Consider the following 23,915-nt stretch of genomic DNA (forward strand, 5'->3'; position numbering starts at 1 on the left):
ATTTTCTTTTGGATCAATAGATCTGTAGTCATTGCAAATTGATGGCACACCAGAACCAAGCCTGTCCCATTCCTGGACTAGACTAAATCTCTGGTGCATTAGTGGAGTGAAAGGTGTGTGTGTTCTGTTGAGTCTTTGCGTTTTAGGCCTGGTTAAAGCACAGTTTAAAAAGCATTTGTGGTATTTTTATTTGTGGTAAAGTGGACCAGCTTAAAAAAAAACTGGTAAAGGATAGGTCTTTTGGGAGGGCTTTATGACTCCTACAAAACCTGCACTGGAAGTAAGCTTCACTCCTTTTACTTGTCTTGAGGAGATGATCATCCTGCTGTTTTCACAAGTAGCTGCAGTCCACTGAACATATTAAGTAAAGGCTTGATGTTCATACCCACAGTATTTAACACTGTACTGCAAACCTAGTAGCATAAAATTGCCTATTTGGACCCAAACTAAAGTATTATAATATAAAGCACAGAGGTGGATCTTAATACAGTGGTAATGGAGTCTTTTTGCCTACAGACTCGTGGATGTGAGAAGAAGGTCTAGTACAACAGGAGTATTTTAAGGAAGATTTTCAGTGGTACTGGAAAGTGCAGAGCCAAACGTTGAGAAGTCTTGCCAGTCACAAAGCTTATTTTAGGCATTTTGTGCCAATTGCATGTGAGCAGATGTGATCAGTGCATTCACGGGTCCCTGTGTAAAGCACCAGGGTTTATCTAATGGCCTCTGCTGTGGCTCAGTGGGAGTCTGGATTTCTGCCACAGATAAGAAGACACTGCACATGGATCCATTGTACCTGCAGGAACACAGAGAATCAGGGTCTCTCAGCTCTTCTTATAGATGCCACCCACACATCTCTATCTCTTCCCACTTATTAATAGAAGTCATTGCAGCTGCCGTGCAACTGATATGAAGCAAATTAGTTTCCTTGCATTTTTCCCTGAAAACTGTAAACAAAGCAGTTGAATCTGTTTCTCTTGGCAGCTTCAACTAATTGATATTAATTAATTGCCCATGAGCCCCCTTAAAACAGTGGTATACGATTTTGCATAAGAAAAAAACATTTGAATTGAAAGCCTTGACCTTTCTCATTCCACTTCCTCCCCCTCTGACACAAACTGGCAGCGAGCACTGTTCATGTTCAAGGGAGGATCGACGATTCCACTTTTCCACTCAGTAACTTGCACGTTTTATTCTCAGCAGAGCAGTTTAAAAAAGCTGTTTGTGTTTAGCGGTTTTTCCATAGTGAGAGCACAACTCCAGTTACTCTATAACCCCAGCCACCCCACTCCCTCCCCTCCTTAATAGACTTATCTGTACAGCAGTGCTAAAAATGAGGTTGCCTTGCACCACTGGCCTATCTCTGGAGAGTAATACTGGTGCTGAATTAAAATCAGGGGAGGTCTGCGAAGGGGTATTTACAGAGGTTCCAGGTTCAGCTTCAAGGGCTCTGTGGAGCCCTGCAGAGGCAGCATGGTGGGCCAAGGTGAGGGGTTCTCAGCTTTTCACTGGAGGGCTCAGGGTTCAAATCGCAGGTCAGACACTGCAGTGTTATCCAGCTGCCTAAATGGGTGCAAATATAATTATCACCTACTAAGCCGTGTCATCATGCCAAAGACAACAAGAGATTACTGACGTATATGTACAGTATGTTAAGTGCTGTATACATGTATTATGTGTGTTATCAGGGGCAAATAAAGGATGAGGGTTTTGGAGTAGCTTCTATGCAGAGATTTCTTAATTCCCCTCTGGAAGAATATTAAAAGATGTCTGCAAACGTACGGTACATATTTCAGCACTATGTGTGCTTTATGACCCTGATGTTTTTTAAACAAAATGTATAGAAATCCAATACGTATCGCACAAAAGAGAACCTTTTAAAAAACTGCAAGGTGTAAATATAATTGAATGAATCAAATAATGATTCTGTGTTTTTCAGTTACAACTAACAAAGACCCTTTTCCAAAATGCAGAATGAGATGGGCGCAGAACTTCTGAACCTTTTAGCCTTTAGTGTGCTGAACTGCACGGGGGGGATCTGACAATGAGCATGTTTCTAAGATGCTGTCGAAGCACATTCCCTGAATCCTTCAAGGATGAGGTCCTTGGATCAATAAGCTGTTAGCTACTGAGCCAGGTGGGCTTACAGCCATGCCTGTGATGTGCTGCTGACATTCACCATATGGATTTCCTAATACACTCCGGTGCATACCTTTGTCAAACTCGCAATAGCAGTGAGGCCGAATGGTCCCCTCTAGTTTCTATCGCACCCTTTTCGTCGAGCTTCTTGAATCAAGGATCTCTTCTAGCTGTTTCTTGAGGGAAACCAGAGGATGGGCTCCAACAACTTGGCCAGCAAGCTTGTTCCATATTCCCCCAGTCCTCTGGGTAAAACAGCTCCTCCTGTTCTTGGTTTTAAATGCACTTCCACATAGATGCCTGTTGTACCGTCTGTTTTTTGTGTTTCCCTATTTGTTCTGAAGAAGTTCAGTGGGTTGACAGCCAATGCCTTGCTGAGCACTGGTCAGTTCAGCTAAATAAATAGAGGATTGCAGTTTAATTTGGTTTTGCAGGGGAAAGCCAATTTTAGGTTTTATCCACAGCATGGTAACAATGAGGTCTACCTGCTGCAGTTACTCGTTTGGGATGGGGATTCCGTTATGACTTGCTGTTTATTACCTGGAGTTTAAACACTTCTCTTCATTTCTTGCTGTGCTGATCAATAGCTCGGGGTGGGGCGGTGGCTCTGTGGCTCAGGATCTGCGCCTGTGGCTGGAAGGTTGCCAGATCAAATCCTGAGAAGGAATCCTAATCCGTTGGGCCCCTGAGCAGGGCCTAAACCCCAACTGCTCCAGGGGTGCCGTATAAATGGCTGACCCTGGGCTCTGAGCTTCCCCCCCGTCTGTGTGTTTCATGGAGAGCAAGCTGGGGTATGCGAAAAGACGAATTCTTAATGCAAGAAATTGTATATAGCCAATAAAGTGATCTGATCTTATCTTATAATTCTGTTCACTGTAATCCCTTCCTCACTGGGCCCCCACTGCCCTCAAGTGCTCACATCACAAACGGAATGCTGGGTGATGTGGTATAGCACGAGCTGTACTCTGTATCATCTTACTTGTGTCCACCACAACCCCAGAGGGACAGAGGGTCGTTAATGCCCTCAGTGTGGTCAGGACCTTAGTTTCAGGTGTCGTCTAATGGGCAGCAGAGCTCAGTGTATTAGGCCAAGGCTTGGATTTCCAGGTCCAGAGCGAAGACTACCCCATGCATGTCCACCAGCAGTGTGGTCTTCTTTCATGTGCCATCTATAAACAAGCACAGTGTTCCTTAGCATCAGAGATCAGCTGAGGTCAGACGGCCGGGGGGCTCAGTCTGCTGGTGATATACATGTCAAGTGGTATTTATTGCTGAAGGTTTAATTCATAGTGTGACATCCAGTATGCTGTCTCCTACTGTGTATTTTGAATCCAGGCAGTGGATTCAATGCTAAAGACATGGAAATATGCATGCTTACTGTATATCCAGTCTGAAATTAGACAGCACTTCTCTTGCTCTTTAGCTCACGATCAGCTCAATGAGGTCATTAAGAGCAGAGTCGGATCTAAAACCTACAGACACTGCAGACCTCTAGGGCTGGAGTTGTTCACCACTGCTTTGTATTTATCAAATTATTGCTCAAATTCTGGGGAGGTCTAATGTGTTCTGGTTTTGTTTCACCTGAACTATAAGGTACGTGGTTGGTGTAATTAAAGAATTCACTGTGAAACTCCAATAATGGTAAGCAGTTTTCTGAGGTGTTGTAGTATCGGCCTTTAATGTAGTGAATGGTTTAAGTAATGTATGTTAACAGACCTTCCAAAAAATCACATATATGACTATTTAAATAATTAGGTTAATTGTTTAATTGACTTCTCAGATTGAAACAAAAGCCAGAAAACACAAGGCTGTCCTGGAGTCAAAGTGAGTCCTGCTGTGTGCAAATAAGATGTCAGAAAGACACCAGCCAGTCCTGAGCCTGAAAGGGACCCCTGCAGCATGTGAAAGGGCAGTAATGGTGGTGTGTAACCTACCTTGTCAGACATGGACAAGTACGGTTTGGAGCACAAGACTAAAAATAACAGGAAAAACAGAGGAAAAGAGGAAAATAAAGTGGGATGAAATGAACATCTGTTATAATTAAACTTGAGTTCATCTGTGTTCCTTCCGTTCTGAACACAGAGGTGCCATTTTAAGTGCTGCTCTTGTATACAGGAATATAGGAAGATTTTGAACAAGTGGATATTGCGCTTGAACTTGAAAGTTTTAGTTCCTGGAGAGTATTGTGTCCTTGTTCTGCAGCTTTACCAGCCTTGATATTTTTTGCACTTAATTAGATGAGTGAATGCCCTTGTGGCCTTGCTTTTCTTTTTCCCCTCTTTCCCCCTCCTTGTTTCCCTGGAACTCATGCGAGCACCATAAACAAACGTTCAGTAGTGTGTAGTTTTTTGATCTGGGGGTTCTTTAGGGGTACTCATTGCTGCTGTTGTATTTGTAGGTTAATCGCAGAAGGTTGTGCTCTTTGCAGCAGTAAAATGAGCTTCCTGATAATTTCGCAGAAATGTTTTTCAGGATTCAACGTTGGACTTGTGCAGTGAGAGTCTAGAGAAATTTTATGTTCCTTAGTGAATCTTATTATAGAAAATGTTACAAGTAGCACACCTCTTTAAGCTGTGTGCATGTTTTGTGTCCTGTGGGAGTGACGTTATTGTGTGAGTCTGTGGCAGTGCTTCTGGGAACAAATGTCATGTTCCTGGAGCTCATGTGGACTGAAGCAAATGACTCGCGTTCCATTTGCAGTGGGATCTAATATGCAGCCCTGTCACTCTGGGTTTGATCAGCAGCGTTTGGCGCTGAAATATTCCCCCTCTGTGAGCTGAGACAACGAGACGCTTCCTGTCCGTCGGAGAGTGAACTGAGCGCAGGGGTGCGCTGGTGTCGGAGTCTGCTGGCAACGTGATGGGTGAGGGAGGGCCGAAGCATATGTTAACTGTGCTTGTTGATTCACAGGCGTGTTGCCGAGGCCAAAATGTCTGTAAAACGACAGGTCATGAAAAGCCAATCTGCTCATGTTGAAGAGAGCACATAACGCTCTCTTCTGACTGTCTTAGTTATGGCGTCGTTTTTAAAGGCTTGTGCTCCCAGGCCTCTTTTTTGTGAATTAAATAATGCCTTCTTTTTAAAGTTTCGATGGGTGTATCATCTCCACTAAGGCGTATGCAGCAAAAGCCTTTCAGTAGATAATGAGAAACTCAAAGCTCTGTTCTGTCTGGAATCTGTGCTGTGGAGGGTGGCTTCTCTGTGATGTGACAGATGTGATTGTTTTTCTTGCTTCCCTCTAAAACCTGCTGTTTGCCTGCAGTGCAGTAAACCTTCAGCGCTGTGCTCCCTGTGTCACGCAGGCGCTCGGGGTGTATTAGTGCCAAAACAAAAAGACAGGACTCACACCTTCACCTCACCTTTTCGGTTACCAGTAAGAAGGGGCAACATTTTGAAAAGCGTTTTCAAAGTTGAAAGTTGAAGTTTAGTTCTGCCCACTGAGGGGTCCTGCTATTGATTGACAAGGCCTGGTTTAAGCCTCTTACAACACAGAAACATAATTAAAGCAGATTTATTTGCGCCTAGTGAGGTAGGCTTATACCAACAAGTCATGTAAGGTGACTAAAATATATTAATATAAAAGACTAAGTGTCCATGACATTTTAAAGTGAAGAAATGGGGTGTTTACAAATGGGATTGCATACATTTTCAGGATAATCTCATCTAGTATGATTAATATAATTAAAAGTGGGAGTGTTTACAGTAAAGAAAAGTCCATTAACGTTTGATCAGGCTGTTTCACTTGTGCAGTCTGTTAACCTTGTAAGATTCCTGGGAATGCAAAGAAAGTGTAGCTGTGTGTCACATTTAAATTTGCAATGGCTGACATTAAGTGAAATATGAAGTTTTGTGCAATAAATGAAATTAACGAGACTTTGTTTTTCTCCCCACCAGTAATAAATACACGGGGGGGTTGTTGTTTGATTTCTACTGGATATTTTATGGTTCCACAGGTTTTAGGATCAGTTGTCAGGTGGGAATGGTGACAGTGTGGCTTTAACAGGTTTTTGTAAGGGCCCAGGTGAGCAAGCCTTTAATTTGCTGGTGACAGGGAGAAATGAAAGGGCCGTACCCTGTGCAGTGAGAGCGCGCACAGCAGTGCCTTCTGAGATGCATTTTATTCCTCACCAAAGACATTGAAACCTCAGTTTCATTAACAGGTTTATGCTGTGCCAAAGGTTGTATTTTTCTGAAGCTGAGCCTCAGGGAAGTGGGCCTTGAATTCTGTTCCAGTGAGCTGTACGTCTCCCAGCTCTCGCTCTGTCAGTGTGAAAGTCAACATGTTTTGTCCATTTCAGAACCATTTTAGTGTACTCCATGAAAACTCAAGAACAGGCAGGAAAAAAACTTCTGAGAAATCATTTTCTTTAATGGATTTCAAAATTGTGAACATTTCCCATTCCTTGTCTTATCCCACTATCATCTTCATCTGATGAGTACCTTTCAACTCGTCCTGCTAGACACTTGTCTGTATTATATTGTGTATTGGCCACTTTAATTAGGATAATACTATAATAGTGCCTTTAGGAACTGCTTGCATCCATTTAGGTAATCTGCCACAAAGATTCTCCCACCATAGTTTGTCTGTTATTTCATCATAAATCCAGCTACTGTACTCAAGGGATTTTTACGGCTCACTTGAATCACGTCACAGTATTTGAAACTAAAACTGAGCGATTTTTCAAAGCTGGTGGTTTCATTCATGTTTGAAGCCTGCACACCATTGCATGTTTTACAGGTGAACATCTGCTCTATCTGATGTGGTTTCCCTGTTCAACCAGTCAACCATTCCAGCAGCAGCTTCAGAAAAGACAGAGCCCCACACTAATGTGCACTTGCTTGAAAATACAAAGTATTGGATATCATCCCTCAGCCATCGCACCCCCTTCTGCCTTGGGGGTGAATGCTGTACAAGAAGACCTCTTGCTCCAAGCTGAAATAAGTTGCTCAATGTTAAAATCCAGGAGGTGGGTGTCTTGGGACATCGCCACGTCAGCCTCACATGGCTTTTTACTGCTCTGTGTCTCTCCTCAATCAGAGCAGAGCAAATACTGCTGTTCTGAGCTGAAGCTGCCAGAGCAAGAAGGAAACTTCATCAATCCTGCAGCACTGTCCTTTCACGCAGGCAGCGTCATTTGTATTTGGTACTGCATGGCACACAGTGTTCCAGACGTGAGCATCTGCTTTTATCCAGAGAATGGGCCATGCAATAAAATTGATGTGCTTATCCAAAATCTGGTGTTTCTTCATCTGTAGCGATATGAATTGAGAGTGGTTTGTTTTCTGTCTCGTCGTTTTTATGAGTTCTCAGAATGGCTTGCTGGTTTCATACCTTATTCTATTTTCTCGTTTTTCATCTCCATGCTGACTTATGGTTCCAGCAGGAAGAGTTGATGGGGAGATTTGTCAGCCAGGTGGCTGGGGTTTAACCCGTGCAAGTAGTGTGTGCTAGACCTGGTATCAAGCAGAACGGTGCAGGTAGTTTCAGGACTAGACTCACCTCTTTTTATTAGGGTGAAAAATGAGACCTACCATTCACACCCCACCAATCAACATCCCTTCAGCTCAGTCCCTTTAACCTGCTCCTGCTCCTCTCCAACTCTTTAAAGCTATCAACTTCAAAAGTGGAGATGATTGAGTACAGGTGGGTGATTTTGATTGATGGGCACCTTGATGAACCTCGCACACCTTGAATGGGGTTTGAACTCCAGTCTGCAATACATTTCCCTTTTTTATTTCTTCTGTCCTTGTCATCTGAGTCTTCCAAAGCCATCTCTTTCTCCTGAGACAACTTACCTAGTTTTTTTTACATTGGGGTTAAGAATAGTGCCGGTTTTCTGAAATGGAGTGCAGCGTGAAGAGTAGAAAGCCCCTAATCGTCTTCATAAACTGCAGTGTTCAGGTCGATCACACACCCCGCTTCTTGGATTGTCTGCTTTGTGCTGGAGATCCCCATGTTTATCTGCAGGTGACTTTTTTTCAGTGATCACAAAAGTATCATGAGCAAACTAAATATATCACTGTGCATGTTTATCACTTTTTTCAGGAGATTTGATCATTTCACATCCTGTGTGCGGCACCTGAAGTATTAACACATTCAGGCTCTCATATGTCATTTTTTACAGTGTGCGCAGGGAAAATGTGTCAAGTCAGTGGAGATGTCATTTAATTGAGGTTGCTGTAAACAGTTTGTCATTAGTGTCGGTTTGATTTGGAAAGCTCTTAGCACATTGTAATAGGATTTTGATTATTTTAAATGATAGATCTTTTTGTATTTTAAAGAAGAAATCTGGAAATAATTAAGAGAAGATTTTAAGAGGAAATCTGAGAAAATCCTTTTTTCTTTCAGCCCACTTTGGCTACTCATGTTTGGGCAATTATTTTGCTCGTTTTGGAGAGAACGGTGTTGCTCTGTATAGAGTAGGCTATAAAGGAACATGTCAAGAAATATGTACATAGCAGGTTACTTAGAGAAATATTAAGACCTACTGAGCTGCTGCTAATGTGCTGGCGAAATGAAAGCCCACAGCTTTCAGGGTTCATTCTCGGCAGGACTCTGCAAAGCTGGTGCTAATCCTATTTTAGTCCAGCATTGTTTTTCGTTTCACAATCGGTCTCCTTGAGCTTCTGTTTTACCTGCTGTAGCATTACAGAGTTCAAGAGGCCTGCCTTCCTGCATGCAGGGGCCAGTTGAGTCTGGTACACTGGGGTTGAGTTCCAGGCGTGGGGAGGGTGGACAGGGGTGTTGCTGTGGCAGCTGGCAGCCCTTTCAAAACACAGCAGTCCCCTGCAGTGTGCAAGAGTCAACTGGCTCAGTCTTGTATCTCTGCAAAAACTACATACTACTGTACAACTACATGAAAAAATATTTCAGCCCGCAGAGAGATCATGCTGTATACCGGAAAAAAAAACATTGCCTTTGGAAAAATATTGGATATTGTGACTTTCTTTTTTACAAATAAACAGGTTTATCCATTGTCCTTGCTTATCACTAGAATCGGTGTACTCATAATGTAATGGTACATTAGAAAGGTAGGGTCAGTCTGGGCTTTGGTTGGGCTGGTGTATTTAACATCGCAGCAGGAGTATCTTGGAAGAAAAACTAACGCTGTTGTCATCGATGATGTTGGGGGGGAAAAAGCTGTTTGTTATTCTTTCCAGAATGATGGACATTTTGTATTTAAAGATCACAAACTGTCTTTTAATTTTGCTTTTCAAAAGTTTATAAACTCTTTGGAAAAGGAAAATTCAGTGGTCATTATTTAGCCAGCTGTTTTGGTGCTGCACTCAGACATGGTTTTAATCTGCTTGCTAGGAAACCATAGTGCATTATATTTCAGATAAGCCACCTTGTGGTAGGTAGATGGTCTGAGAGCATCATTACAGAGGTTTTCTGATTCACAGTAGTAGAGGTTGCTTCGTGAAGATTGCTTTTTTAACTTCATGCATGTTTTTCTGTTTCAACAGCTCTTTCGGGAAGTAAGGATAATGAAGATCTTGAACCATCCTAATATAGGTAGGATCAAACCTGTATTCTTCCATGTAATGCATGTTGGTCACCTCTGTTTTCCTTGTCCTTGCCTGTGTGGGGGAATTTGAGAAAACAAATGGCAGGAGCTTAACGCTTCAATAAAGGGGAACCACACAGTTCTTCCTTGATCATACTACATGACAACCTATTAACACGTAATAAGAACCCAGTTTACATCCTTGGAGAGAGACAAAGTACAGATTAAAGCAGGGAACTTCATTATATACTGTAAAGAACACCATGGTGACAAATTGTATGTTGCTGTGAGATAAAAGGGGTTGTCCTTTTTAACTATATGTGGTAGAGACTGTCCAGTTAACCTGGTACTGTACATGTTTCTGTCACACAGATCAGTGAGCTAGCTTTAGAAAGTATCTGCTGAGAAGGCTGAGAGATGATGAGCTGGGTTTCGCAGACACGGTAGATCACATTCTTTGCACATCTTCAAAACTGGGACCTGCTTTCTTCACAACACCGTGTGAAGGTTCTGAGTTCTGGTTCTGAGCACCTCCAGAGACACCGAGCAGTCGACTGGTAACACGGCTGAGCTGCAACAGAGGGCAGGCTGAAAGCAGACAATGGGGAACCCCTTCCTCCCCCAACACTGCCTGCAAGACCGTCACCTTATACAATATTGCTTAAAGGTTGCGAGATCGTTCTATTAATTAATTAATTCAGTGGGTTTTGTGTGAGAAAGACCTGCTCCCGACAGAACGGGCCAGTTCCAGTGTTGCTGTTTGTAAGGGAGCAGTCATCATTCTACTAAAGCGTGAGGCAAAACTGCATTTCACACTTCTGCAGAAAGTGTCAGTCATGGTTGCAAGGTGTAACATTAAAATTGACTTGATAAATGCATTGAATGTAGAAAGATGCCCAGATTACTAATGCAGTTTGTGGGAGTGGTGTGATTTAAATGCATCTGTTGAAAAGTGGGCAGATTTACAAATTAAGAAAAATAAACTTGCTGAACGAGCACACTTCCTCACAGCTGAATAAGTGTGAAATATAATTCTAGTATACTGTGAAGAAAAACTTTTCACTCTTCTGTTTAGTATTTTGTTCTGTTCTGTTGTTTTGACTAATTGATCATTCCTGACTGACATTGATACACTTGACCCACTTTGACTGTTACATAGGCCCTAAATCACCTCATTAGTGCGAGCTGACTGGGCACAGGCAGTGTTGAATCTCAGACTGGGTGAAAATCAAAGACAAAGGCAGAAAAGAACCAATATGCACCACTTATCAATAGAATCAATACATATTTGTGTGTGTTGCAGCAACACCACAGACGGCCTTGCAAGCAGTGGAGTTGAGTTATCTTTCATCACCCCCGTGGTGGATACACGTGCAGATGTGCACAGTGATGCACTAATTGTGTACAACAGACCGATTGCCGAAGAGGTCTGAGCGCGATGGCCTGGCAGGAGTGTCTGAGTCACGCAGAACTCTGTTTATAATGATGGCGTTATGACGGCACAGCTTTATACTGATCAAGCCCTGGAGCTCGCCTGGTGCCCATCCCGACATCACAGCGTCCCAGCAGGAAAAAACACACCATCTCATGCACCTCATGTAGCAACGGCTTTCTTGTGTGCTGGAAGGTGACAGTACCCACCAGACTTGTCCCAGGGAACGTCTGTGGGAGGAGGTGGGACGACAGGTGGCACCTGGGGCTCAGATGCCAGTGGAGAGGCACACTCGATTTCCAGGCTCTGCGGTAGGAATAGGAGAGCATCATACAAGTCCTCACTTCTGCAGCCTGGCGGGAAGCGTGCATCGCAGATGTACAGCGCAGGCCACGCATGCTACTACCCTGTGACTTTCACAGTAGCCTATTGATCACTCCTGTTAATGATGAGAATCCTGAATCAACCTACAGTGTGTACAGAGCATGGACACCCGTCACAAAAAGATCGGCATTTTTCATTGGCAAAGAACTGTGTTGGACTGGCCATTTGTAGTACAAAATCTCAATAACTGTGCTGTTACTTTCTGTTTTAGATTACAGATTTGTATTCTGTAGTGTATTTTTTCCTCTCATATTATGTTTTTCTCTCTCTGCAGTTAAATTATTTGAGGTCATTGAAACAGAGAAGACACTTTATTTAGTAATGGAATATGCCAGTGGAGGTGAGTGGAAATTAATCAACAAAAAGTAAACTGATATGCAAGATCCTGCCACCAATGGGTGCTTTCTAACCCCCTAAATGACTAGTTACAATAAGTACTGAACATTGTTTCTCGGTATCATTAAGAATGCAGACTGAGGATGGAAAAATAAACCGGAAAGTGAAAACGTGCAGCACATTCAGATCTAGATCGGATTCAGATTTCTGTGGATGTAATCATAAGGAGAGTTGAATGTCTTCCGGAGAAGCTGTCCAGACAAGCTGTGTAATGGTTATAGCTTCAGGCTAGAAAGATTCATTTATTTTTACTCTATTGCTCAAGAGCTTGGTAGTTGTAAAGCAGGCTGGAAAGGAACTTTAACCCCATTTAACTCCAGGAATTCAGGCACATTGTGGACTTCATTCCTGTATCCCAGTAACCTTGACTGATTTTAATTGGTTTTTAAATTTAATCTAAGAAAATGCTTATTTTTCTCAGTCCTGGAGGTGCACTTGTAACCTCATGTCAGTCCTTGATCCTTTAATGGCTTCAGATAGATATTGAAAATAATATCTAACAAGTTATTTATGTAACTTGTAACAGTAAGTATGTCTCTCCCTCACAGGAGAAGTGTTTGACTACTTAGTTGCACATGGGAGGATGAAGGAAAAGGAGGCCAGAGCAAAATTTCGTCAGGTGAGGTGGTGGTTTTTCACTTGCTCCTACTATTTGGTCGACATCATTAACCAAGGTGACTCATGGTTATACATGGATTACAATACAATCTCAAAATCCCATAACCATTCTGTAAATATAGATTGTACACAGAGAATTTAGCTTTAATGCATTATTAAAATGAAGAGAAATTGAATCTTAAAGTGGCACTGTGTCCTGTAGGTAAATGTGCAAAATTTTAAGAACTGGAAATAATACAAGAAGCACAGTGCAAAACTACCGAGCGAAAATTGTTAATGAGCTACAGTTAACTACATCAATTACATTAACGTCCAATGTACATTTCTTTTGCTGTTTACAACCTGAAACTGATTGTTCAGGTCGTAATCAAAGAATGTGGATTTCTGAACCAAGGTGCTGGGAGCTCCTTGCTCTTCAGAATTATCCCCAGGCTCTAGTGCTGCGAGGAACTGTGGTAGCTCAGACCGCAAGGGCGTCTAGCTCCTGACCGGAGGGTCCCGGGTTCAGTCCCAGGTAGGGGCAAGCGATATAGCTTGCTCTAATTCCTTCCAGACGGCTCCCAGGTTCACTCAGCCTGCTTTCCAAATGAGTACCGGGGGTTAATCCTTCTGGGGTTAATAGGCTGGCCAGACCGTGATGCTGACCAGTGTCAGATGGTCAAGAAATATGGTGGCCCTTACCCCCCATTCCCCCATGGGACTTTATGGCCTGAAAAGGGGACCCTACCTACCTACCCCTCTAGGGCTGCGAAAACAGACTCCAGAAATGTGAATTAGTCAGTGATGTTAACCTTTAAGATAAGTCCTTGAGACACAAGACGCAAGGAATATGAAGCGCTATATGTTTTACTGTTACTGCGGCCTGTAAAGCTAAGAGGCTGGTTGATAATACCTTTTTTTGTTTTCAAAGGGGTGGGTCCACATGTTCAGTTTCATTTAAGTTAGGAGAGTATAACACTGTCGGCGCAGCCCTACCAAAGCACTGCACCCGTTCAGCAGAACCCGACACTCTGGGAGAAGAGGCGAGAGATAAATGAGGCAGACGGACCGCATGACGCCCCTGTCCTGCACAGGGGTCCCCCTGGGGCAGGGGCAGGGAGCGGACAGCGCCGGGTTGCGGCTGCTGTTGGCATCAGTGCACATCAGTAGATAATAAGTGTGCAGATCTCAGTCAACGCTGTGCCATACGTGTTAGAACAAAGCCTACAGTACATTCAGGATTCTTCTGCAGTGTCTGCAGTTGTCATCCTTAAATCCTGAATATATCCATACATTTCCAGATCTCTGGTTATCACTAATATATTGCATTTTAACATACCATTACCTTTGTACCTTTGCACTTTTGAATTGCTCACTAGCACCCTTCATGCCAAACTGGTATACCAGTGTTATTGGTATTACTCTGTGTGTGCACTGCTTTCCCTGTGGTCCTCCTTTTATGTCTATATGACATATTACAAACTAAATCAAGACAGCCTATTCTCCTGAACTGTATAACTCGAACTTTTCCAAGCCATCAGGGAGGCTCTGTTGAAACAGATGTCATCTCTGCACACTGTGCTGACACCTGGTGGCAACCCCATCTTTTCATTGCTTTCTGCACTGTGTCAAAGATCTTTGGTAAAACCATTTAGCTTTTCTGAACGCATTCAAGCCTTGAGAATAAAGAGTGAACCTTTTTATCGTTTTTTCTTCAGGGGACAGCTTGTGTATCAACCCCCTGTAGGACTTTTAATTCATATGATTTTTGTCTAGAGTATTTGTCTCCGTTACGATAGGCTAAGGAGCAGGACTTATGAATGGCTCCGCTGGATTGCTATTTGATTTGTGTCTGCATCAGTGCTGAGAACATTTGTTTTTTTTTAAATAATTAAAGATCCATAACGTACAGATAAATTGAACCCCCCTTCGCTGTTTGAAGGTGGCGATGTGTGTAATTAAAGAAGCACATGGTGTCACACTGCCACCACTTATTGTCTTTTATTCCAGGACAGAAAACATCTGTATGGGGGAAGGCTGTGCTGAATTTCTCTGTCAGTTGTGCTCAGTCTGTCAGTCAGCCGTCCAGCAGGGGTTATACTCCTGTTGACCGTCTTCTGTTCTCATCATCAGATCAAGTTGTTGAGACTGTTGATATCTGGTAGAATAGATCGGGCAGTCTAATTCCATGGCAAATACATGTCAGGTGCTGGCGTCTGTTGTTGATCCCTGAATCTTAAACGAGTTAATTTGCTAGAACATGGTAACTAATTCTTGCTGAGGTCAGTGAGCACTCATCTTATCATTGACAAGGAGACGGTTTTAGCAAAATACATTTACTAGGCATGATCAATAAATATGATAGAAAGCTGTTTTCTGTTTTAGATGGGTGATCATGGATGCTGTTAAATCAATCTCCAGGGGGGTGAGCCCCACTCCAGCAGGATACAAAAGCTGCCTTGCAGCTCCCAGTTTCTAAGGGATTGGGAAAAAACATTTGCAGTCAGTTGCTGATAAGGTGTTACAGATCATGCGGTACACTGTAGATGTTCAGCCCTGAAAGATAAGCGTTCTTTTAATTGAGTGAATTACTTGATTAATTGAATAAAAACTTTCCAATTGGGTGTTCCTATCTTTTGAAATGAACGATTTATGTAGGAGCTATAATATGATCTGGGCCAGGGGTGGAGTCCCCTGGTGTAGCACATATAAAGCATTAATCCAAATAATAATGAATTTACATCACGCTAACTGCTGTTTCCCTGTTATTAATTTCCAGCATTGCTGTTACACACTCTATCAACGTATTTTCTGGGAAATTATCTGTTTTGACATCCTGGGAAGAACTGTTCCCCCACATTGATTGCAAGAAAATTGCTTTTGCACAGTCAGCCTATGCTCTCTAATGAGGCACTGGGCTCAGATGACTGTGCAGCAATGCAGGTTTTCTGAATGTGCCTGATAAAATGGAAATGGATTGGAGAAATCAATAAAGCCAGAAGCAGCAGGGTGTGAAACATGCAAAAGATAAAAAGCATAAAAATAAAATCTCTCACTTGAGCATCCTAAATTAATAAAACATATACGTATCCTGTAAATCTGTCTCATTTCTTATCCTTACTCAACATAACGTTTAGTTTTATATTGTAATTCTGAATTATATTGTCGTCCAAATTAGAGCCACTGTTATTTTAGGGATTGTACTTAAGAATGCCTAAGTTCAACTCTTTTTGTTAAGTAATCATGTATTACTGTATGTAAACAAGTCAAATGTAGTAATAATAAGAAATAAATTGCTGTTTGTTTTTTCCAGATTGTTTCTGCAGTGCAGTACTGTCATCAAAAACGGATTGTACACAGGGACCTGAAAGTAAGTGGCTCCAAAGGTCTATTTTGTGCGTCAGTGTCGTTGTCACCTGAATCATGTAGACTACAGCACAATCCTGGAGTTGCCTTGGGGATGCAGCTTAGCTTGGCAGTAACTCTGAAACATGTTGTGGCATCACAAGCACAGATCCGTCTTCCACACGTGAAATAAAACTTTACCTGTTCCTCTGCAGCCTACGCATGCTGGCACAGCTCCCTGCTTGACCCTGTTCTTAACTGTGGCGTGCACATCTCTGAGCTTCCACTCCATTCGTATGGCTGCTTTGCTGGGTCGAGCTGTCCCCTGTTCCCAGTAGTTTAATGAACAAGGAGTGGTTATGACCAATCTGTCACTGACCTTTTACCTCACAGCTCAATAGAATTAGCTCTTAGTAACAAGCTGCTTTGTTAAATGGTTTTCTCCACTGGCTTTGAATACCGTATCTATCAGTGCTTTTGACTGACGCCTTCTCCCATCTGCCTGCCATTAACAGTAAGAACCGCAATTAACATTACATTAGCTCTGGATTAGTTATTATAAAGTGCCATCTTCATTTCTGTCACTTACACTGCATGCACCATCACCCCTAGAGCACGGACATGCGTGTTTGACATTTTTTCAACTTGGTGTTTATTTAAAGATCAGTCCACTGAGAATAAAATCTCATATTTTAGTCCTGATTAGATTTCGTCTCATTTCTGTTGCTTAGGACATGGTAGAATACAGCTGTTGATAACACAAGTACTTGTTGGATGTTTGTGATGTTTTCGAATATCTGACTAGCTCAGTCATTAGTCGTTCGGGACCTTTTATATGTTTAACACATCGCCACCCTCAATCTGAAGACATTCAAGAAACAATTAAAATGATTTAGTTCATTTGCGTGGAGCGTTTTCTTAGAAATGCAAAGGTTTCCCCGCGTGCTCAGAATTCATTCTGATGGGTTTAAATGAGCTCCTGGCTGCAGTGCAGTGAGGATTTGAAGTGTATACTGGGTTTGTGCATTTCTGCGCTGGTGTGACTTGCGTTTCTTTCGACAGGCGGAAAACTTGCTGCTGGATGCCGACATGAACATTAAAATCGCCGACTTCGGCTTCAGCAACGAGTTTACGATCGGGAACAAGCTGGACACGTTCTGCGGGAGCCCGCCCTACGCGGCTCCGGAGCTCTTCCAGGGCAAGAAGTACGACGGGCCAGAGGTGGACGTCTGGAGCTTGGGCGTCATCCTCTACACACTGGTCAGCGGCTCACTGCCCTTCGATGGCCAGAACCTAAAGGTAAGGTCCGGTTTAAAGCGCGTTCACAGCCACAGACTATTACAGTTTGGTTTCCAAGTCTATTTCAATGTTAATTAATTAAATCATTACACGGGACTGTAAATAAGCTAACGATCTTCATGCGCAGCTCCCTAAGAGGTCCTGGTGCTGGCTTGTACTGTGTGGTGCTTTGTTGACTTAGAGGGTTTTTGGGCTCCCTGCTCTGATGCCATTGCAGACAGGGCGGGTGCCACAAAAGTACCGAACTGTTTTTCATTGTAGGAGCTGCGCGAAAGGGTGTTACGAGGGAAGTATCGGATCCCCTTCTACATGTCCACGGACTGTGAAAACCTGCTGAAGAAGCTGCTAGTGCTCAATCCTGTCAAACGAGGCAGCTTGGAAGTAAGTCGCCCCTCTGAGTTTCAGTGCTGAGCGCTTTTCCTTTTCCGTGCTGGGGTTCATACATCTGCAGCAGTGTGGTTCTATTTTTACAGAAGTGTTTCAGGATTTATGTCCTAAAATGTGTATTCATTATTTCTTACAGAGCAGGAACATATATCTCCTGCAGTGAGCTGTATACTGTTTACCAGTGCTTCTTCCAGAATTTGTTTTAAGTTCTGGATCCACTTCAGGCTCTTTATAGACATTTTCTGTTAAGCTTTTTTAAAGCAGTGCTTATTACAGAATGGAAAAAAGTGTATATGAAACACCAATTAAATCAGTCAACATTTTGTTTTCTTGTTTTAATATTGTGCCAGCTTAGTATTATTTGGAACCTGTGCACAGGCCCTGCCCGGTCTCAGACAGAGATAGGTTTTTGAGTTTGAGTCAGTTCATAGCAGTTTTTAATATTGGCTATTATACGTGCGGTTTGTGGAAATTGCTTCAAAATATGTTTTTGTCTATTGCCAGTGCGCCTTAGTTATTATTTAAGATAATAGCAGACTTGGGGGACAGAGATAAATTGATTTTGTGTTTGATTTGCCAATGAAATGCGAGGGATGGGTTTGGTTTAAACTTATTGATTCTTTTTCTTAAGGCACAGCTTTAAATTATCGTAACCGAAACAGTCCCCATGCAATCTGTCATCTTTTGTTCTGTCATTCAATGCCGCGTGATGTCTCCAGCACCGTTCCCCTGAACATGATCTCTCTCTCCCGCTAGCAAATCATGAAGGACAGGTGGATGAATGTCGGCTATGAGGAAGAGGAGCTGAAGCCATATATTGAACCAGAGCCAGATTTCAGCGACACCAAAAGGATAGGTCAGCCTCTTAAAACTCTGGCCATTTTGTTGTTGTTGGATGTCGGTCTACAACTTTCCTTTAGTATTTAATGTAATGTCCACTGCAGCCCCCTGATGTGCAAACGCTTGACTTAACGGGTCAAGCAAATTCATGATCCAGCCAGGCGGGGCAGAGACCAGTACTGCCAGGCCCGGCAGGAGCACCAGCCTTGAACAGCTGTATTCCTGGTGCACAGCTGACAAGCAGCCCCACTCTGAACCTGAAGGAGCCCGTTCAGGAGTCACTGTAGCCTTTAACCCTTTCAGTGGTTCAGACAGACCTGTATGTTGATTATTCAGTGGGCCCCCAGGAGTCATAACAATATTGAACATCCTAAAATGGTTAAACTCCTGCTGTTAGATTTATGAAGGTATTTGATTATAGACAAAGGTATAGGTTTCAGTAAACATTTTCATTGGGTCTCTGTCACTCTAAATAATATTATTTTTTCTTTTAGCTTCCGATAACCTGGTTTAATTGCATTATTAATCTAATTATTAAGCACTAATAGAATGGGGGAAAAAAACTTTCAAAGGGTTAAGGTGCATTGTCTCACTCTGTTTAAATCAATTATCATAAGGAACAAAGCCATAAAAGAAAACATAAGGTATATTATAATGTCAATATTCTTAATTTTGTGTTGTTTTTCTACTTGAGAAATCTGATCAGGTTTTCATTGTCTCGACTTGTGGTAGTCATTTAGTTTCTAACAGCGGTGATTAAACATTAAACAGGTTTTGACCTGAAGTGCAGGTTACATAATGTGTTTCAGCCAGTTTTTCAGAGGTGCCGCATTCTAAAGCTCAAGTCTCAGAACTTTTTAAGATGTCAGTCGTTCTTCAGTGCTGCGTGGATACTTTCCCTCTTGATAATCATCTTTGTTTTCCACAGAGCTAATGGTGACAATGGGATTCTCAAGAGATGAGATTACGGAGTCTTTAATTGGTCAGAAGTATGACGAAGTTATGGCCACTTACCTGCTACTGGGCAGAAAACCTCCCGAGGCAAGTTCTGAGAGCTCCCGAGTCACAGCCTCCGAGCATTACAAAGAAACACAAATCCTGTGTGAAACAAAGCATGTATCTATACCGATGTAATGGAAGCTTTTACAAATTTAGGCCTTGAGCTAAATTATGGTTTAAAAAAACAGCTTCCACATTTCTAACCTTTTGGATCATGTGCACCTCCTTAAAAAATGAATGGCATTACGTACGTCTCAGTTTCCTCATTCTAATGCAATTTGTAACGTTGAATGACAAGTTAATAACTGAGGACAGACATTCATGTGCATTTCTGTACGTGCAATTATTGTCAAGTTTGAATATTATGGTTACGGAATAGGTCTGTAAGAGCTCCTTCATTCAGTCCTTGGTTGGTTAACAAGCCCACATCTTGTGAGCACAGTTGAAGTTTATTCCATATTGAACTTTGGAGATGGGGTGGTGGAGTGTGATCTAACAAAATGAAGAAGGAAATATATAGGCATAAGTATTTTTGAAACCAGAAATAAGTTTAAAGTAAGCAAGCAGATGTATTTCAGGCATCATTCAGCACTGGCCCAGCTGGAGCAGAACCCAGAAGAAACAGGTTTCCTGCAGGACCGGCTGTGCTGGGGCAGTGTGGAGTGGTGCCGTGGGATTTTTATAAGTGCTGTGTACCGACAGTTTCTTTAGGTTGTGTGTGAAGAGCGGACTCGGGTGACGTCAATGGCGCCCCATTTGTCACATCTGTATTCTAAATAGAATTCCTTATTCTCCCTGCCATGTGGGAGCCCTCAGGGCTTCTCTGTCATCGGGTCTGCTCTGAATGATGGAGAATAACAGGAATTCCTTCATAAAAGCCTCAGCGGAAGAGCTGAAACAGCCCTTAAAAAACAGAAATGAAATAATCAAAAGAGGATTCAGATGTTGCTGACTGAATAGTGGCCTATTAAAATTAATGATGGTCATTCCCTGCATGTATATACTAGTATACTTCTTCCCAGAGTAACCCTAATTTACATAAAAGAGAGGACCCCCTTTATTCTCCCTATTGAATGGCAGCCCCCGTAAGGATAATATGCAGCACCCATTCTGCACCAGCACCCCCCACACAGCAGTTAATGTAGCATCAATACCCACCGTTCTTTAACACAGCCGTAAAGAAACATTTCCTGCAGCATGTCGCAGAGAAAAAAATACAATAGCACCTGTATGCACCTGTATAAGGCTGTTACAGAGCAGTGTGATTCCCTAGCCTTTGGCAGAAACAGGTGTGCCGTAAGGGAATTATTGATTAATATTTGGTTGCTATTGGAAGGTTAACGAATTAAGATGCAGGAGAAGATAACCTGGATAATATCCCAGGGTCCCAAATTTCATAGGCAGTTCATACAGTAGCAACCCCAGATATCTGCCTCTGAACGCAAGCCCCGGTGTCTTCCTTCATAGAGCTGCTAGCACACAAGCACTCATTGGGGTATCATTCTGTTCTGGAGCTCTTTGGTCAAATTGGTGGCTGTCTTGCACAGATCTCACAGTGCTGTTCAAACTGTAGGTGCCAGAGTTTCTGCAATGCCACTCGGATTTTATTCTTTGGCACAGCATCTTAGTTTTCAAAGCAGCTCTCTTTGCTTCTATTGGCAGATGGGGGGGGGGAGTTTGGCAGATGTGTCTTCTGTAAAGCAATGCCACCAAACTTGCAATATTAAGGCAGTATTTTAAACAGTAGTAGTGCAGCTGTAGCAGTAAATCAAATGCAGTCCTGCAGCAGAAATCTGTCCACATTATTGCAGTGAGCCTGCTGTGCTGTCCTGTGATATTCTTCAGGCAAGTTGATGGCTGTGAAAATGTGTTCTTTCTCTTTATCGTAAAAATGCCTCTTACTTTTACTGTGGCTGTGTACATGTACAGTATGTGTCTGTGAGTGCTTAGTGTACTTTCTGGGCAGCTCTGGTATTACACAGCAGACATTTTAAGTTATTTTAATTCAGGGTTAGATTGAATTTTAATACTGGAAGTGTTGAGTGGCATTGTTGAATGGCCTGCAAGTGCAATCAGTAGATTAATGCTGTTTGTAGTTGTGGTTGCCAGATTGTCTCATTACTCACTAGCCTTATGTGCTTTGTGAGAGGGCCCTGATGAGTGTTAATTCATTAACAGGATGTTAAATAAAATGAGTTATGTACATACTTTAAAGCAGCTTCTTTTTGGAACACGATCCTCTCTCTCTCCGATTTGGCAGTTTTTGTTTTTCGCTTGATCTTCTGCTCTTTGTATTGCTGGATTCTTTTCACTACAAAGTGCAGAAAAAAGGAAATCTCTTCAGCTGCATCTGCATAATCTGCCGTTTAAGTATGAGGATTTAGTGCTGGCAGTTCCCCGTGAGCAGGGTACGTGGATGTTGCCCTGTGCATTTCTTCTAGTAGGACATCAAAGCTTTTCTGCAACGATGCAGATAATGAGATCTTTTAATCTAGCCTCTGAATTTATGAATGACCTAAAATTCATTAGTGAAGTGGTAGTTAAACTTCCGTAGCCTGGGCTGGAAAAACTCTTAATTCCTTTTTCAGATGGGTATTTATTCTGCTTTCAGCGCATTCCGTCAATTTGCGTCCTTTTTAGGTAACCTTTTTGCATGCATGTCATCTGTGTGATTCCCCTTCCTATCCCTTCCTATCCCTGTACTTTAAGCGAGAGGAGTGTATGGGAATCATCACTTCCTGTATGTGATGCAATAACTATATTTAGCTGATGCTCAGGCGAAACGAATTGTGGGAATTAACCCCATTCAGAAGCTTTGGTGTGGTTCCAGAAGGGAATTAGTAAAAGGTCCCCATAAACACGTCTTATTATGGGGACACATATTCATTTCTTAAAGCTGCACATTTAAGAATCTCTTGACCAGGGGTCTCAAACACATTTCCTGGAGGATATTGTGTCCTTAACCTAATTTAATTAAGACTTATATTTAGACTTTCTAAATTAGACATACAGTATATGGGATTTTTAAGGTCTTTTGCAGTTGAGTGCATAAGGCAGGGGTGCGGTCATTGTCCTGTAAATCTCCTCAGAGCCTGTTTGGATGTTATACTGCTAATTAAAAAATTAGCTCAGCTATGTAACTTGGACCTTGGACTGTGTGTAAGGGAAAGTGTCCAGAACACTCAAAAGTCCTCCAGGAATTGAGTTTGACACCCGTGCTCTGTGATTGTTTGCTTTCTACAACAAGAATGCATATTCTAATATTGCAACATTGTTACAGAATTCTTTTCCCTCTTTTTTCAAGGCTAGCTGTAAATGCAAAATAAAGGCACGGGTGTACAGGATAAATGAGTCACACTTCCATTTGTCTTTCTCGGCCCGCAGTTTGAAGGAAGCGAGTCCTTGTCTAACAGCAACCTGTGTCAAAGGTCACGACCCAGCAGCGACCTCAACAACAGCTCCACGCAGTCTCCGGCCCACTCCAAGGTCCAGCGCAGCATATCGGCCAACCAGAAACAGCGGCGGTTCAGTGATCATGGTGGGGATGACATTCAACCAAGTAAAGTAACACACAGTTCCCGACTCTGAGTGTGCAGTGATGTCGCTAATCCCTGCAGCTGCTGCAAAGCCTTCTGCATCCCCCTGCTGGCCGGCTGGCACCCCTGCAGCTTGCAGCCCATCTGAAGGCAGGACTTCCCTTGCATGCCCATGGAGCTGCTTCCCTGCCTTGCCGCTGTGTTGTTTGTTTTTTAAAGTTTGCTGCTTTGAGAACAGATAGAATGTCTTGAGCGCGTTTTTATTCTAATTGAGGGGCAGCACAGTGGCGTGGCGGGTAGTTCTGCCGCCTTGCAGCTCTTGGATCCTGTGTAAATTCTGGACTGGAGTGCCTTCTGTGTGGAGTTTGCATGTTCCCTTGTGACCAAGTAGGCTTTTTGTGGGCATTCTGGCTCCCACCTCCCCAAGGCACACTGTCTAGGTCAATTGGCATCAGTAAATTGTCCCCTATATTTGTCTGTGAGTGCATGGGGATATGTGTGTCCTGCAGTGGACTGGTGTCCAGGGTGTGGTCCCATCTACTGCCCTGTGCCTGTGAGGTTATGATTCTGACTCACCATGACACTTACAGGCAAAGCAGTTACAGAAGATGGATTGATCTTATAATTAATTTAAAAGCATCGCTCACACTGCATTTAAAATGGCTTTAATGTACTGAAACCGGTAACTACAAAAGCATAGAATGCATTTTTTTCCCCATAAATGCATGGTAAGTTTGTAAATGATAAAAGTTATCTTAATGTAACATTCAAAGCATTGCATAAGCTTTTAGAAAGCACTCCTTAATGAGGAGTCCCTGTTTTTCTTTTTAAAGTCTTACTGTAACAACACCAGGAACATTCCTTGTACAAGTGCTTCTGAGAACCTGTTTTCACCATCTAACCTTGACTTGACCGAGCAGAATGCCACCCAGTTTTCTGAAAGTAGCTGTGAAGCTTTTAGGTGCACATAGAGGAGGGCAACATACCTGAGGCAAGGTCTGGGAGGAAATGGATATTTGATTGTTCATTGTTCAAACATAGCTCTGGAGAGGAAGA

At 42.6% G+C, this 23,915-nt stretch overlaps 1 protein-coding gene across 8 annotated transcripts in view; it reads left to right on the forward strand.

Moving 5' to 3' along the window:
- The window catches only part of mark1 (MAP/microtubule affinity-regulating kinase 1), a 98,744-nt gene that overhangs the window by 60,659 nt on the left and 14,170 nt on the right, over window positions 1-23,915 (forward strand). For 4 of the 8 annotated variants that reach the window (XM_088610685.1, XM_088610687.1, XM_088610691.1 and 1 more), the window contains exons 4-12: window positions 9,604-9,652; window positions 11,735-11,800; window positions 12,405-12,475; window positions 15,767-15,823; window positions 16,861-17,097; window positions 17,359-17,478; window positions 18,241-18,340; window positions 19,253-19,365; window positions 22,708-22,882. In XM_088610685.1, the coding sequence (XP_088466811.1) occupies window positions 9,604-9,652; window positions 11,735-11,800; window positions 12,405-12,475; window positions 15,767-15,823; window positions 16,861-17,097; window positions 17,359-17,478; window positions 18,241-18,340; window positions 19,253-19,365; window positions 22,708-22,882 (988 nt within the window). The remainder of the gene's footprint in view (window positions 1-9,603; window positions 9,653-11,734; window positions 11,801-12,404; window positions 12,476-15,766; window positions 15,824-16,860; window positions 17,098-17,358; window positions 17,479-18,240; window positions 18,341-19,252; window positions 19,366-22,707; window positions 22,883-23,915) is intronic. The other 4 variants (XM_088610686.1, XM_088610688.1, XM_088610692.1 and 1 more) reach the window with 1 other exon arrangement.

The sequence above is a fragment of the Lepisosteus platostomus genome, chromosome 17 (genome assembly GCF_059453375.1).
Source record: "Lepisosteus platostomus isolate fLepPlt1 chromosome 17, fLepPlt1.hap1, whole genome shotgun sequence".
Classification (NCBI taxonomy): domain Eukaryota; kingdom Metazoa; phylum Chordata; class Actinopteri; order Semionotiformes; family Lepisosteidae; genus Lepisosteus; species Lepisosteus platostomus.